A 17288-nucleotide genomic window follows, 5' to 3' on the forward strand; every position below is an offset into this window, starting at 1 on the left:
CATGCTTTACCTAGTTTACTCTACATTCTTTACCTAGTTTACTCTACATTCTTTACCTACTCTACATTCTTTACCTAGTTACTCTACATTCTTTACCTAGTTTACTCTACATTCTTTACCTAGTTTACTCTACATTCTGTACCTAGTTTACTCTACATTCTTTACCTAGCTACTCTACATTCTTTACCTAGTTTACTCTACATTCTTTACCTAGTTTACTCTACATTCTTTACCTACTCTACATTCTTTACCTAGTTACTCTACATTCTTTACCTAGTTTACTCTACATTCTTTAACTAGTTACTCTACATTCTTTACCTAGTTTACTCTACATTCTTTACCTAGTTTACTCTACATTCTTTACCTAGTTTACTCTACATTCTTTACCTAGTTTACTCTACATTCTTTACCTAGTTTACTCGACATTCTTTACCTAGTTTACTCTACATTCTTTACCTACTCTACATTCTTTACCTAGTTAATCTACATTCTTTACATAGTTTACTCTACATTCTTTACTTAGTTACTCTACATTCTTTACCTAGTTACTCTACATTCTTTACCTAGTTTACTCCACGTTCTTTACCTAGTTACTCTACATTCTCTACCTAGTTACTCTACATTTTTTACCTACTCTACATTCTTTACCTAGTTACTCTACATTCTTTACCTAGTTTACTCTACATTCTTTACCTAGTTTACTCTACATTCTGTACCTAGTTTACTCTACATTCATTACCTAGTTTACTCTACATTCTTTACCTAGTTTACTCTACATTCTTTACCTACTCTACATTCTTTACCTAGTTACTCTACATTCTTTACCTAGTTACTCTACATTCTGTACCTAGTTCACTCTACATTCTTTACCTAGCTACTCTACATTCTTTACCTAGTTTACTCTACATTCTTTACCTAGTTTACTCTACATTCTTTACCTACTCTACATTCTTTACCTAGTTACTCTACATTCTGTACCTAGTTTTCTCTACATTCTTTACCTTGCTACTCTACATTCTTTACCTAGTTTACTCTACATTATTTACCTAGTTTACTCTACATTCTTTACCTACTCTACATTCTTTACCTAGTTACTCTACATTCTTAACCTAGTTTACTCTACATTCTTTACCTAGTTTACTCTACATTCTTTACCTAGTTTACTCTACATTCTGTACCTAGTTTACTCTACATTCATTACCTAGTTTACTCTACATTCTTTACCTAGTTTACTCTACATTCTTTACCTACTCTACATTCTTTACCTAGTTACTCTACATTCTTTACCTAATTACTCTTCATTCTTTACCTAGTTTACTCTATATTCTTTACCTAGTTACTCTACATTCTTTACCTAGTTACTCTACATTCTTTACCTAGTTTACTCGACATTCTTTACCTAGTTTACTCTGCATTCTTTACCTACTCTACATTCTTTACCTGTTACTCTACATTCTTTACCTAGTTTACTCTACATCCTTTACCTAGTTTACTCTACATTCTTTACCTAGTTTACTCTACATTCTTTACCTAGTTTACCCTACATTCTTTACCTAGTTTACTCTACATTCTTTACCTAGTTTACTCTACATTCTTGACCTAGTTTACTCTATATTCTTGACATAGTTTACTCTACATTCTTTACCTAGTTTACTCTACATTCTTTACCTAGTTTACTCTACATTCTTTACCTAGTTACTCTCTTTACCTAGTTTACTCTACATTCTTAACTTCTCTACATTATTTACTTAGTTACTCTACATTCTTTACCTAGTTACTTTACATTCTTTACCTAGTTACTCTACATTCTTTACCTAGTTTACTCTGCATTCTTTATCTAGTTTACTCGACATTCTTCACCTAGTTTACTCTGCATTCTTTACCTACTCTACATTCTTTACCTAGTTACTCTACATTCTTTACCTAGTTTACCTAACATTCTTTACCTACTCTACATTCTTTACCTACTCTACATTCTTTACCTAGTTACTCTACATTCTTTACCTAGTGTACTCTTCATTCATTACCTAGTTTACTCTACATTCTTTACCTAGTTACTCTACATTCTTTACCTAGTTACTCTACATTCTGTACCTAGTTCTCTCTACATTCTTTACCTACTCTACATTCTTTACCTAGTTTACTCTACATTCTTTACCTAGTTTACTCTACATTCTTTACCTACTCTACATTCTTTACCTAGTTACTCTACATTCTTTACCTAGTTACTCTACATTCTGTACCTAGTTTTCTCTACATTCTTTACCTAGCTACTCTACATGCTTTACCTAGTTTACTCTACATTCTTTACCTAGTTTACTCTACATTCTTTACCTAGTTTACTCTACATTCTGTACCTAGTTTACTCTACATTCATTACCTAGTTTACTCTACATTCTTTACCTAGTTTACTCTACATTCTTTACCTACTCTACATTCTTTACCTAGTTACTCTACATTCTTTACCTAATTACTCTTCATTCTTTACCTAGTTTACTCTATATTCTTTACCTAGTTACTCTACATTCTTTACCTAGTTACTCTACATTCTTTACCTAGTTACTCTACATTATGTACCTAGTTCTCTACATTCTTTACCTAGTTACTCTACATTCATTACCTAGTTTACTCTACATTCTGTACCTAGTTTTCTCTACATTCTTTACCTTGCTACTCTACATTCTTTACCTAGTTTACTCTACATTCTTTACCTAGTTTACTCTACATTCTTTACCTACTCTACATTCTTTACCTAGTTACTCTACATTCTTTACCTAGTTTACTCTACATTCTTTACCTAGTTTACTCTACATTCTTTACCTAGTTTACTCTACATTCTGTACCTAGTTTACTCTACATTCATTACCTAGTTTACTCTACATTCTTTACCTAGTTTACTCTACATTCTTTACCTAGTTACTCTACATTCTTTACCTAATTACTCTTCATTCTTTACCTAGTTTACTCTATATTCTTTACCTAGTTACTCTACATTCTTTACCTAGTTACTCTACATTCTTTACCTAGTTTACTCGCCATTCTTTACCTAGTTTACTCTGCATTCTTTACCTACTCTACATTCTTTACCTGTTACTCTACATTCTTTACCTAGTTTACTCTACATCCTTTACCTAGTTTACTCTACATTCTTTACCTAGTTTACTCTACATTCTTTACCTAGTTTACCCTACATTCTTTACCTAGTTTACTCTACATTCTTTACCTAGTTTACTCTACATTCTTGACCTAGTTTACTCTATATTCTTGACATAGTTTACTCTACATTCTTTACCTAGTTTACTCTACATTCTTTACCTAGTTTACTCTACATTCTTTACCTAGTTACTCTCTTTACCTAGTTTACTCTACATTCTTAACTTCTCTACATTATTTACTTAGTTACTCTACATTCTTTACCTAGTTACTTTACATTCTTTACCTAGTTACTCTACATTCTTTACCTAGTTTACTCTGCATTCTTTATCTAGTTTACTCGACATTCTTTACCTAGTTTACTCTGCATTCTTTACCTACTCTACATTCTTTACCTAGTTACTCTACATTCTTTACCTAGTTACTCTACATTCTTTACCTACTCTACATTCTTTACCTACTCTACATTCTTTACCTAGTTACTCTACATTCTTTACCTAGTGTACTCTTCATTCATTACCTAGTTTACTCTACATTCTTTACCTACTCTACATTCTTTACCTAGTTACTCTACATTCTTTACCTAGTTACTCTACATTCTGTACCTAGTTCTCTCTACATTCTTTACCTACTCTACATTCTTTACCTAGTTTACTCTACATTCTTTACCTAGTTTACTCTACATTCTTTACCTACTCTACATTCTTTACCTAGTTACTCTACATTCTTTACCTAGTTACTCTACATTCTGTACCTAGTTTTCTCTACATTCTTTACCTAGCTACTCTACATGCTTTACCTAGTTTACTCTACATTCTTTACCTAGTTTACTCTACATTCTTTACCTACTCTACATTCTTTACCTAATTACTCTACATTCTTTACCTAGTTTACTCTACATTCTTTACCTAGTTTACTCTACATTCTGTACCTAGTTTACTCTACATTCTTTACCTAGCTACTCTACATTCTTTACCTAGTTTACTCTACATTCTTTACCTAGTTTACTCTACATTCTTTACCTACTCTACATTCTTTACCTACTCTACATTCTTTACCTAGTTTACTCTACATTCTTTAACTAGTTACTCTACATTCTTTACCTAGTTTACTCTACATTCTTTACCTAGTTTACTCTACATTCTTTACCTAGTTTACTCTACATTCTTTACCTAGTTTACTCTACATTCTTTACCTAGTTTACTCGACATTCTTTACCTAGTTTACTCTACATTCTTTACCTAGTTTACTCTACATTCTTTACCTAGTTTACTCGACATTCTTTACCTAGTTTACTCTACATTCTTTACCTACTCTACATTCTTTACCTAGTTAATCTACATTCTTTACATAGTTTACTCTACATTCTTTACTTAGTTACTCTACATTCTTTACCTAGTTACTCTACATTCTTTACCTAGTTTACTCCACGTTCTTTACCTAGTTACTCTACATTCTCTACCTAGTTACTCTACATTTTTTACCTACTCTACATTCTTTACCTAGTTACTCTACATTCTTTACCTAGTTTACTCTACATTCTTTACCTAGTTTACTCTACATTCTGTACCTAGTTTACTCTACATTCATTACCTAGTTTACTCTACATTCATTACCTAGTTTACTCTACATTCTTTACCTACTCTACATTCTTTACCTAGTTACTCTACATTCTTTACCTAGTTACTCTACATTCTGTACCTAGTTCACTCTACATTCTTTACCTAGCTACTCTACATTCTTTACCTAGTTTACTCTACATTCTTTACCTAGTTTACTCTACATTCTTTACCTACTCTACATTCTTTACCTAGTTACTCTCTTTACCTAGTTTACTCTACATTCTTAACTTCTCTACATTATTTACTTAGTTACTCTACATTCTTTACCTAGTTACTTTACATTCTTTACCTAGTTACTCTACATTCTTTACCTAGTTTACTCTGCATTCTTTATCTAGTTTACTCGACATTCTTTACCTAGTTTACTCTGCATTCTTTACCTACTCTACATTCTTTACCTAGTTACTCTACATTCTTTACCTAGTTTACCTAACATTCTTTACCTACTCTACATTCTTTACCTACTCTACATTCTTTACCTAGTTACTCTACATTCTTTACCTAGTGTACTCTTCATTCATTACCTAGTTTACTCTACATTCTTTACCTACTCTACATTCTTTACCTAGTTACTCTACATTCTTTACCTAGTTACTCTACATTCTGTACCTAGTTCTCTCTACATTCTTTACCTACTCTACATTCTTTACCTAGTTTACTCTACATTCTTTACCTAGTTTACTCTACATTCTTTACCTACTCTACATTCTTTACCTAGTTACTCTACATTCTTTACCTAGTTACTCTACATTCTGTACCTAGTTTTCTCTACATTCTTTACCTAGCTACTCTACATGCTTTACCTAGTTTACTCTACATTCTTTACCTAGTTTACTCTACATTCTTTACCTACTCTACATTCTTTACCTAATTACTCTACATTCTTTACCTAGTTTACTCTACATTCTTTACCTAGTTTACTCTACATTCTGTACCTAGTTTACTCTACATTCTTTACCTAGCTACTCTACATTCTTTACCTAGTTTACTCTACATTCTTTACCTAGTTTACTCTACATTCTTTACCTACTCTACATTCTTTACCTAGTTACTCTACATTCTTTACCTAGTTTACTCTACATTCTTTAACTAGTTACTCTACATTCTTTACCTAGTTTACTCTACATTCTTTACCTAGTTTACTCTACATTCTTTACCTAGTTTACTCTACATTCTTTACCTAGTTTACTCTACATTCTTTACCTAGTTTACTCGACATTCTTTACCTAGTTTACTCTACATTCTTTACCTAGTTTACTCTACATTCTTTACCTAGTTTACTCTACATTCTTTACCTACTCTACATTCTTTACCTAGTTAATCTACATTCTTTACATAGTTTACTCTACATTCTTTACTTAGTTACTCTACATTCTTTACCTAGTTACTCTACATTCTTTACCTAGTTTACTCCACGTTCTTTACCTAGTTACTCTACATTCTCTACCTAGTTACTCTACATTTTTTACCTACTCTACATTCTTTACCTAGTTACTCTACATTCTTTACCTAGTTTACTCTACATTCTTTACCTAGTTTACTCTACATTCTGTACCTAGTTTACTCTACATTCATTACCTAGTTTACTCTACATTCATTACCTAGTTTACTCTACATTCTTTACCTACTCTACATTCTTTACCTAGTTACTCTACATTCTTTACCTAGTTACTCTACATTCTGTACCTAGTTCACTCTACATTCTTTACCTAGCTACTCTACATTCTTTACCTAGTTTACTCTACATTCTTTACCTAGTTTACTCTACATTCTTTACCTACTCTACATTCTTTACCTAGTTACTCTACATTCTGTACCTAGTTTTCTCTACATTCTTTACCTTGCTACTCTACATTCTTTACCTAGTTTACTCTACATTCTTTACCTACTCTACATTCTTTACCTAGTTACTCTACATTCTTTACCTAGTTTACTCTACATTCTTTACCTAGTTTACTCTACATTCTTTACCTAGTTTACTCTACATTCTGTACCTAGTTTACTCTACATTCATTACCTAGTTTACTCTACATTCTTTACCTAGTTTACTCTACATTCTTTACCTACTCTACATTCTTTACCTAGTTACTCTACATTCTTTACCTAATTACTCTTCATTCTTTACCTAGTTTACTCTATATTCTTTACCTAGTTACTCTACATTCTTTACCTAGTTACTCTACATTCTTTACCTAGTTTACTCTACATTCTTTACCTACTCTACATTCTTTACCTAGTTACTCTACATTCTTTACCTAGTTACTCTACATTATGTACCTAGTTCTCTACATTCTTTACCTAGTTACTCTACATTCATTACCTAGTTTACTCTACATTCTTTACCAAGTTTACTCTACATTCTTTACCTAGTTACTCTACATTCATTACCTAGTTTACTCTACATTCTTTACCTAGTTTACTCTACATTCTTTACCTAGTTTACTCTACATTCTTTACCTACTTTACTCTACATTCTTTACCTACTCTACATTCTTTACCTAGTTACTCTACATTCTTTACCTAGTTACTCTACATTCTTTACCTAGTTACTCTACATTCTTTACCTAGTTACTCTACATTATTTACCTAGTTACTCTACATTCTTTACCTAGTTACTCTACATTCTTTACCTAGTTACTCTACATTCTTTACCTAGTTACTCTACATTCTTTACCTAGTTACTCTACATTATTTACCTAGTTTACTCTACATTCTTTACCTAGTTTACTCTACATTCTTTACCTAGTTTACTCTACATTCTTTACCTAGTTTACTCTACATTCTTTACCTAGTTTACTCTACATTCTTTACCTAGTTACTCTACATTCTTTACCTAGTTTACTCTACATTCTTTACCTAGTTTACTCTGCATTCTTTACCTAGTTTACTCTACATTCTGTACCTAGTTTACTCTACATTCATTACCTAGTTTACTCTACATTCTTTACCTAGTTTACTCTACATTATTTACCTACTCTACATTCTTTACCTAGTTACTCTACATTCTTTACCTAGTTACTCTACATTCTGTACCTAGTTCTCTACATTCTTTACCTAGCTACTCTACATTCTTTACCTAGTTTACTCTACATTCTTTACCTAGTTCACTCTACATTCTTTACCTACTCTACATTCTTTACCTAGTTACTCTACATTCTTTACCTAGTTTACTCTACATTCTTTAAGTAGTTACTCTACATTCTTTACCTAGTTTACTCTACATTCTTTACCTAGTTTACTCTACATTCTTTACCTAGTTTACTCTACTTTCTTTACCTACTCTACATTCTTTACCTAGTTACTCTACATTCTTTACATAGTTTACTCTACATTCTTTACTTAGTTACTCTACATTCTTTACCTAGTTACTCTACATTCTCTACCTAGTTACTCTACATGTTTTACCTAGTTACTCTATTCTTTACCTAGTTACTCTACATTCTTTAACTAGTTACTCTACATTCTTTACCTAGTTTATTCTACATTCTTTACCTAGTTACTCTACATTCTTTACCTAGTTAAATCTACATTCTTTACCTACTCTACATTCTTTACCTAGTTACTCTACATTCTTTACCTAGTTAAATCTACATTCTTTACCTACTCTACATTCTTTACCTAGTTACTCTACATTCTGTACCTAGTTTACTCTACATTCTTTACCTAGTTACTCTACATTCTTTACCTAGTTTACCCTACGTCTTTTACCTAGTTTACTCTACATTCTTTACCTCGTTACCCTACATTCTTAGCCTAGTTTACTCTACATTCTTTACCTAGTTTATTCTACATTCTTTACCTAGTTTACTCTACATTCTTTACCTAGTTAACTCTACATTCTTTACCTAGTTTACTCGACATTCTTTACCTAGTTACTCTACATTCTTCACCTAGTTACTCTACATTCTTTACCTAGTTACTCTACATTCTTTACCTAGTTTACTCTACATTCTTTACCTAGTTTAATCTACATTCTTTACCTAGTTTACTCTACATTCTTTACCTAGTTACTCTATATTCTTTTCCTAGTTTACTCTACATTCTTTACCTAGTTACTCTACATTCTTTACCTAGTTTACTCTACATTCTTTACCTAGTTACTCTACATTCTCCACCTAGTTACTCTACATTTTTACCTAGTTACTCTACATTCTTTACCTAGTTTACTCTACATTCTTTACCTAGTTACTCTACATTCTCTACCTAGTTTACTCTACATTCTTTACCTAGTTTACTCTACATTATTCACCTAGTTTACTCTACTGTACATTCTTTACCTAGTTACTCTACATTCTTTACCTAGTTTACTCTACACTCTTTAGGTGCCTGTCTATTAAGTGCTTATTGTGCCTTATTATACGATTCACTTAAATATCCTATTAGACTACAGGGATAGCTAACACATAAAGGCCTACCATGGAGGCAACATCTCTGTAACTATTTGTATACTCTACTGATAGTCATGTATCTCCTATAAAGTATTTAGTGTTTACTGCTCTGTATGTCCTTAGGCAATAGATAAACATTTTCCAGGAGCTTGTATGATCGTCTCTTTGAGAGGTCAGGGAAGAATTTTTACAGCTCACTTTTCTGGCCCCCGGGTGAAACTGTTTTTTTTCTTCCCTCTGGAATATGTAGGGATGGGACCTATGCCCACCTCCCATTGCTCTATGTAAAGCGCATTGTGTTGCCTCTGTGTATGAAATGCGCTATAAAAATAAAGTTTGATTGGATTTGAGAGAGGATGGAGAGAGGGATGAGAGAGAGGGATGAGAGAGGTATGTATAGAGAGATGAGGAGAGGAGGATGAACAGAAAGGGATGGTGGTCTCACCAGGGATGGTGTTGTCCAGCAGGAAGGCCACAGAGCCGCCCACAAACATGGCCGTGGTGAGGAGCACATTGAGCACCTGGTCCACCTCTACCATACCTGCACCATGCCGGGCAGACACACACAGGCTGCTCTAACAAGATGACTGATTTCAGATGTTTTTTTTTACGTGGGTGCGACTTACTGTGTGTGTGTGTGTGTGTGTTCTCCTCACCGGTGACCAGCGGGTTCTGTTTGAGGTAGCTGGGCAGCACCAGGCCGAAGAAGATGGAGAATCCCAGAACAAACAGGTTCCTGGAGGAGTTCAGGTCCACGAACTGCAGGTTGGACAGACCCACGGCCGTGATCATGCCGAACAGCGTGCAGAACAGCGCCCCCAGCACCGGGTCCGGCAGCGAGGCAAACAGGGCGCTGAATTTACCCACAAGCCCCAGCAGCAGCATTATGGCCGCCCCGTACTGGATCACGCGCCGGCTGCCCACCTGGCGAGCCAATCAGGGGTGAGGAGCAAGACGGAGGAATACCAATTAGGGGTGAGGAGGAAGTGGAGATGAGTTAACTGTGTGTGTGTGTGTGTGTGTGTGTGTGTGTGTGTGTGTGTGTGTGTGTGTGTGATGTGTTACCTTGGTGATGCCCAGCACGCCTATATTTGGGCTGGAGGAGGTGGAGCCATTACCTGTCCCAAACAGCCCATCCAGCACACAGGACACACCCTCAATGAATATACCCCTGCAGAGAGAGAGAGAGAGAGAGAGAGAGAGGGAGAGAGAGAGAGAGGGGGAGAGAGAGAGAGAGGGGGAGAGAGAGAGAGGGAGAGAGGGGGGGTTACTTTTCATCCACTTAAAGCATTTAATAGAATATCACAATGGAAAAGACAAGACAGAAACACCACAGAAGAGAGAGATAGAGAGAAAGATAGAGTGAGATAGAGAGAGAGAATGAGATAGAGAGAGATAGAGAGAGAGTGAGAGTGAAAGAGATAATGAGATAGCGAGATGGTGAGAGAGATAGTGAGATAGAGAGATAGAGATAGATATATATCAAAAGAGATAGAGATAGTGAGATAGAGATAGTGAGATAGAAATAGTAAATGAGATAGAGATAGAGTGAGAGAGATAATGAGATAGAGAGATGGTGAGAGAGATAGTGAGATAGAGAGATAGAGATAGAGATAGTGAGATAGATATATATCAAAAGAGATGGAGATAGTGAGATAGAGATAGTGAGATAGAAATAGTAAATGAGATAGAGATAGAGATAGAGTGAGAGATAATGAGATAGAGGTGGTGAGAGAGATAGTGAGATAGAGAGATAGAGATAGAGAGATAGATATATATCAAAAGAGATAGTGAGATATATATATATATAAATATATAAATAGTAGGGCTTTCAAATAAATATTCCAACTTCAATTTGGGGGAAAAAATGCATAATCTTAAAAATGTAGATTAGATTAGCAGGCTACTGCAAAGCAGCGCCTCACACAGCCTCCCGAGTCCCGCCTCTCTTCTAATCACGCCAGGACACTTTACATTAGTATTCAATCTTTTCAACATGGCCAGAAAACAGCCGAACACCTGTATACTATAGTATCTATATTCACCTGTATACTATAGTATCTATATTCACCTGTATACTATAGTATCTAGATTCACCTGTATACTATAGTATCTATATTCACCTGTATACTATAGTATCTATATTCACCTGTATACTATAGTATCTATATTCACCTGTATACTATAGTATCTATATTCACCTGTATACTATAGTATCTAGATTCACCTGTATACTATAGTATCTATATTCACCTGTATACTATAGTATCTATATTCACCTGTATACTATAGTATCTATATTCACCTGTATACTATAGTATCTATATTCACCTGTATACTATAGTATCTTTATTCACCTGTATACTATAGTATCTATATTCACCTGTATACTATAGTATCTATATCTATATTTAAGTGGTGAGGAAATGGGCTGCGCCCCGGGCTGATGTAACAGTTGGTTGGGGGGCGCATTATAAATAAAAATAACATAACATAACAAATACCTTCCTTCCATAGGTCCGAGCGCATCTTCAGGCAACATTGTAAACAAATACTGATTCTGATCAAGTGGACCAGAACTATAGGCTGTTCCTCTTGTTTTGTTTTCAGTTGGCTAGGATATAGGCCTGATTAAAGGGTCCCGTTTGCACTAAATGTCACCCATGTTGACTGGGTATTAATGTGCAGATCGTATGCTTCAACCTAGTACCTATAGGACAGTAGCCAATCAACAGGTTTCAATCATACAAGATGCCCAAAGGGAGTTATAGGCCACTTCATCTAGATGGGGTCAGATAGAGGCGCACAAAGGACGTCTAGCGGGTTGAATGTCAGATGATTTGGTGTGTTTACGACCTGGTACTGTGGGATAAGGTGCGTCTTACGTGATTGACCCGTTACTTTGCTTTTGCCTAGATAAAGGTCAGCTTCTGTTGACCCGTCGCTTTGCACGGCGAAGTAACCTAGGGTGAAGTTAGACCTGTTTTATCTTCCATCTTATTTTCCTATCATTCTTACACTGTATTTTACTTGAATTCTTATCTTTCATTGTACACATGTTCTATATTCCATCTTATTGTCCTGTTTTGTTTTATTTTATGTCTATTTTTATGTGAAGCACTTCGTGCATGAATACTCTCTGTTCTAAAGCACTTTGAGCTGCATTTATTTGTATGAAAGGTGCTACACAAATAAAGTTATACTGTATATATATATATAGAGAGAGAGAACAGGATGAGAGGAAGTAGAGAGAGAGAGGTGCAGGATGAGAAGAAGGAGAGAGAGAGAGAGAGAGAGAGAGTTTACCGGTTGATGGCGTGGATGGGGGGAAGTAGAGAGAGAGAGAGAGTTTACCGGTTGATGGCGTGGGTGGGGGGAGGTAGAGAGAGAGTTTACCGGTTGATGGCGTGGATGGGGGGAGGTAGAGAGAGAGTTTACCGGTTGATGGCGTGGATGGGGGGAGGTAGAGAGAGAGTTTACCGGTTGATGGCGTGGATGGGGGGAGGGGGGGCGCAGGACAGGCGGGCGCAGGCGTAGTAATCCCCGATGGACTCGATGATGCTGGCGACCACGGCACTCAGCATGCCTATCACACCTGCCGCCGTCACCGTGGGAACGCCCCACTGAACTGTGGGTAACATAACAGCGGCAGCCTTTAGGAACACAACGTTCCAGAATAGACACACACACACGCACACACATGCATACACACACACACACACACACACACACACACACTCTCTTTCTGGGTGACTCACAGGGGTAAGGGATGTTGAACCAGGGGGCGGCGGCCAGGATGCCGTGGCGAGCGTCGGTGCGAGCGTAGTGACCATACTGACCCTCCTCCGGGGGAAACACGTCCGTCACCGTGAAGATGAAGCACAGCAACCACGACACCAGGATGGCCATGATGATCTACACACACACACACACACTTTAAGGTGCTACACTTCCCAGGGTAGCCAAGAGAGAGAAACACACACACACACACACACACAGCCCAGCGGTGATCTGATCTGCCAGGGAGACGGACACGTCTGGATATCAAACCCTTCGTCTCGTTTCCCTGGCGATCTAGCATCTCCACGGAGACGGGCTAGCGATGGTACGCTGTCTGACGTAGATACCGAGCTGGTAACTATGGAGACGGCATTGGCGTGGCCTCTGGGGACGGGGATAAAGAGTGATGATGAGAAGGGTGAGAGGTCGGCAGCGTGAGAGAGCCTGGATAGACCAGCGCTGTCGCTCACCATGACTGAGTGTGTCTGTTACTGGTCGCATGGACCAGAGCGCTGGGACCTATACGGACCACCAGGGCGGAGCAGGGGGCAGAGAGACACAGAAGAAAGAGGAGGAGAGAGATGCTGGTACTGAGAGAGAGATGGAGAAAGAGAGAGAGGAGAGAGAAAGAGGGAGAGAGAAATACAGAGATAGAAAGAAAAAGATAGAGATAGAAAAGACAGAGTTAGAACGACAGAGATAGAGAGATATAGACAGAGAGAGAGAAAGAGTGGTAGAGGGAAGAGAGGGAGATAGATAGAGAGGTAGAATGAGTGGTAGAGGGAACAGAGGGAGATAGATAGAGAGGTAGAATGAGTGGTAGAGGGAAGAGAGGGAGATAGATAGAGAGGTAGAATGAGTGGTAGAGGGATGAGAGGGAGATAGATAGAGAGGTAGAATGAGTGGTAGAGGGAAGAGAGGGAGATAGAGGTAGAATGAGTGGTAGAGGGAAGAGAGGGAGATAGATAGAGAGGTAGAATGAGTGGTAGAGGGAGAAAGAGAGAAAGAGGTAGAGAGCAGGAAATAAAAGACAGCAAGGGGGCTGATCATTAACCAGGTCAATAGTAGAGGTGGGGGGGCTGTGAGTGTGTGTGCGTGCATGTGTGCGTGCGTGTGGGCGTGCGTGTGGGTGTGTGTGCGTGTGCGTGTGTGAGTGCGTGTGTGTGTGTGAGTGCCTATGTGTGTGTGTGTGTGTGTGTGTATGTGTGCGTGCGTGCGTGTGTGTATGAGTGTGTGTGAGCGTGTGTGAGTGTGTTTGTGCGTGTGTGTGAGTGTGAGTGTAAGTGTGTGTGTGTGAGGGAGGGAGGTGTCTCACGGGGAACATCTTGAAGAGCTGCAGGCGGTAGGAGGTCCAGCCCTTCTGGGTCCTGTACACCGGCAGAGGGAGCTGAACGTTCCGGGCATACTGAGAAAACAACAAGACCAGGAAGATGGTCCTGAGAGAGAGAGAGAGAGAGAGGGAGAGAGAGAGACAGAGGGAGAGAGAGAGAGAGAGAGAGACAGAGGGAGAGAGAGAGAGACAGAGGGAGAGAGAGAGAGAGAGAGAGAGAGAGAGAGAGAGGGACAGAGGGAGAGAGAGGGAGGGGGAGAGAGAGAGAGGGAGAGAGAGAGAGAGAGGGACAGAGGGAGAGGGAGAGAGAGAGAGAGAGGGGGAGAGAGAGAGAAAGAGAGAGAGAGAGAGGGAGAGAGAGAGAGGGACAGAGGGAGAGAGAGAGAAAGAGAGAGGGAGAGAGAGGGACAGAGGGAGAGAGAGAGAGAGAGAGAGGGAGAGAGAGAGAGAGAGGGACAGAGGGAAGGACAGAGGGAGAGAGAGAGGGAGAGAGAGAGAAGGTTATTCAACCTGTCAGCTGGTGGAACAGAACAGTCTCAATCAGTCACGTCCTCAATCAGCACTACAGATCTATGACATCATCAGTGACTCATCTGTTCACTTCTCAGTCCATCAGATCTTGTTTGTCATTGGTTGTTGTTCATTTCCTGCTCCTCCAGCTGTTCTCCTCTCCTATTGGTGTGACTCATGGCCCACAGCCCCCCTCAGCCTATCAATTATCTTAACTGCCCACTCGAGAGCCAATGAGAGGTCATTATGTACCACTAGGGGTTTATGAGGACTGACACAGCAACACCACCAGAACACACTGTACGTGTGTGGTCTGCACATGGCGCTTGACAGTGTGTGTGTGTGTGTGTATGTGTGTGTGTGTGTGTGTGTGTGTGTGTGTGTCTAAATCTGACATAAGCAACTTTGAGGTAAGTTGAAGTGCTTGTAACTTGGTTGCGTTGTGTAACACCCAGCTACTGACTAGCAGCTCATCTGCAACTTGTGGCCGGATGACAGGCCACCCCAAAATGATCCGCTGGTTACCATTAATATCATATAAATATCTGTCTGAATATCATATAAATATCTGTCTGAATATCATATAAATATCTGTCTGAATATCATATAAATATCTGTTTAATATCATATACCTGTGTGAATATCATATAAATATCTGTGTGAATATCATATAAATATCTGTGTGAATATCATATAAATGTCTGTGAATATCATATAAATATCTGTGTGAATATCATATAAATATCTGTCTGAATATCATATAAATATCTGTGTGAATATCATATAAATATCTGTCTGAATATCATATAAATATCTGTTTAATATATAAATATCTGTCTGAATATCATATAAATATCTGTTTAATATCATATAAATATCTGTTTAATATCGGTGGACCAGGGCGCAGCAGGGGGCAGAGAGACAGAAGAAAGAGGAGGAGAGACAAGAGAAAGAGAGATGCTGGTACTGAGAGAGATGGGGAAAGAGATAGAGGAGAGAGAAAGAGGGAGAGAGAAATACAGAGATAGAAAGAAAAAGATAGAGATAGAAAAGACAGAGTTAGAATGACAGAGATAGAGAGATATAGACAGAGAGAGAGAAAGAGTGGTAGAGGGAAGAGAGGGAGATAGATAGAGAGGTAGAATGAGTGGTAGAGGGAAGAGAGGGAGATAGATAGAGAGGTAGAATGAGTGGTAGAGGGATGAGAGGGAGATAGATAGAGAGGTAGAATGAGTGGTAGAGGGAAGAGAGGGAGATAGAGAGGTAGAATGAGTGGTAGAGGGAAGAGAGGGAGATAGATAGAGAGGTTGCGTTGTGTAACACCCAGCTACTGACTAGCAGCTCATCTGCAACTTGTGGCCGGATGACAGGCCACCCCAAAATGATCCGCTGGTTACCATTAATATCATATAAATATCTGTCTGAATATCATATAAATATCTGTCTGAATATCATATAAATATCTGTCTGAATATCATATTATCTGTCTGAATATCATATAAATATCTGTTTAATATCATATACATATCTGTCTGAATATCATATAAATATCTGTCTGAATATCATATAAATATCTGTCGGAATATCATAAATATCTGTCGGAATATCATATAAATGTCTGTGTGAATATCATATAAATATCTGTGTGAATATCATAAATATCTCTCTGAATATCATAAAAATCTCTCTGAATATCATTCAAATATCTGTGTGAATATCATATAAATATCTGTCTGAATATCATATAAATATCTGTTTAATATATAAATATCTGTCTGAATATCATATAAATATCTGTTTAATATCATATAAATATCTGTTTAATATCATACAAATATCTGTGTGAATATCATATAAATATCTGTGAATATCATATAAATATCTGTGTGAATATCCTATAAATATCTTTGTGAATATCATATAAATATCTGTTTAATATCATATAAATATATGTGTGAATATCATATAAATATCTGTGTGAATATCATATAAATATCTGTGTGAATATCATATACATATCTGTGTGAATATCATATACATATCTGTGTGAATATCATATAAATATCTGTCTGAATATCATATAAATGTCTGTGTGAATATCATATAAATATCTGTGTGAATATCATATAAATATCTCTCTGAATATCATATAAATATCTCTCTGAATATCATATAAATGTCTGTGTGAATATCATATAAATATCTGTGTGAATATCATATAAATATCTCTCTGAATATCATATAAATATCTCTCTGAATATCAATACATATCTGTGTGAATATCATATAAATATCTGTGTGAATATCATATAAATATCTGTGTGAATATCATATAAATATGTCTGAATATCATATAAATATCTGTGTGAATATCATATAAATATGTGTGAATATCATATAAATATCTGTTTAATATATAAATATCTGTCTGAATATCATATAAATATCTGTTTAATATCATATAAATATCTGTTTAATATCATACAAATATCTGTGTGAATATCA

The 17288-nt window shown here is 36.8% G+C and overlaps 1 protein-coding gene across 2 annotated transcripts in view; it reads right to left on the minus strand.

Moving 5' to 3' along the window:
• Positions 1-17288, minus strand: part of slc23a2 (solute carrier family 23 member 2) — a 94658-nt gene that overhangs the window by 21228 nt on the left and 56142 nt on the right. For both annotated transcript variants that reach the window (XM_084439807.1, XM_084439808.1), the window contains 6 exons: positions 14259-14379; positions 12922-13078; positions 12644-12791; positions 10229-10334; positions 9820-10087; positions 9609-9704 (listed from right to left, as the gene is read on the minus strand). In XM_084439807.1, coding sequence (XP_084295933.1) covers positions 9609-9704; positions 9820-10087; positions 10229-10334; positions 12644-12791; positions 12922-13078; positions 14259-14379 — 896 coding nt within the window. The remainder of the gene's footprint in view (positions 1-9608; positions 9705-9819; positions 10088-10228; positions 10335-12643; positions 12792-12921; positions 13079-14258; positions 14380-17288) is intronic.

This window comes from Borostomias antarcticus, assembly GCF_949987555.1.
Source record: "Borostomias antarcticus genome assembly, chromosome: 6".
In the NCBI taxonomy this organism is placed as follows: domain Eukaryota; kingdom Metazoa; phylum Chordata; class Actinopteri; order Stomiiformes; family Stomiidae; genus Borostomias; species Borostomias antarcticus.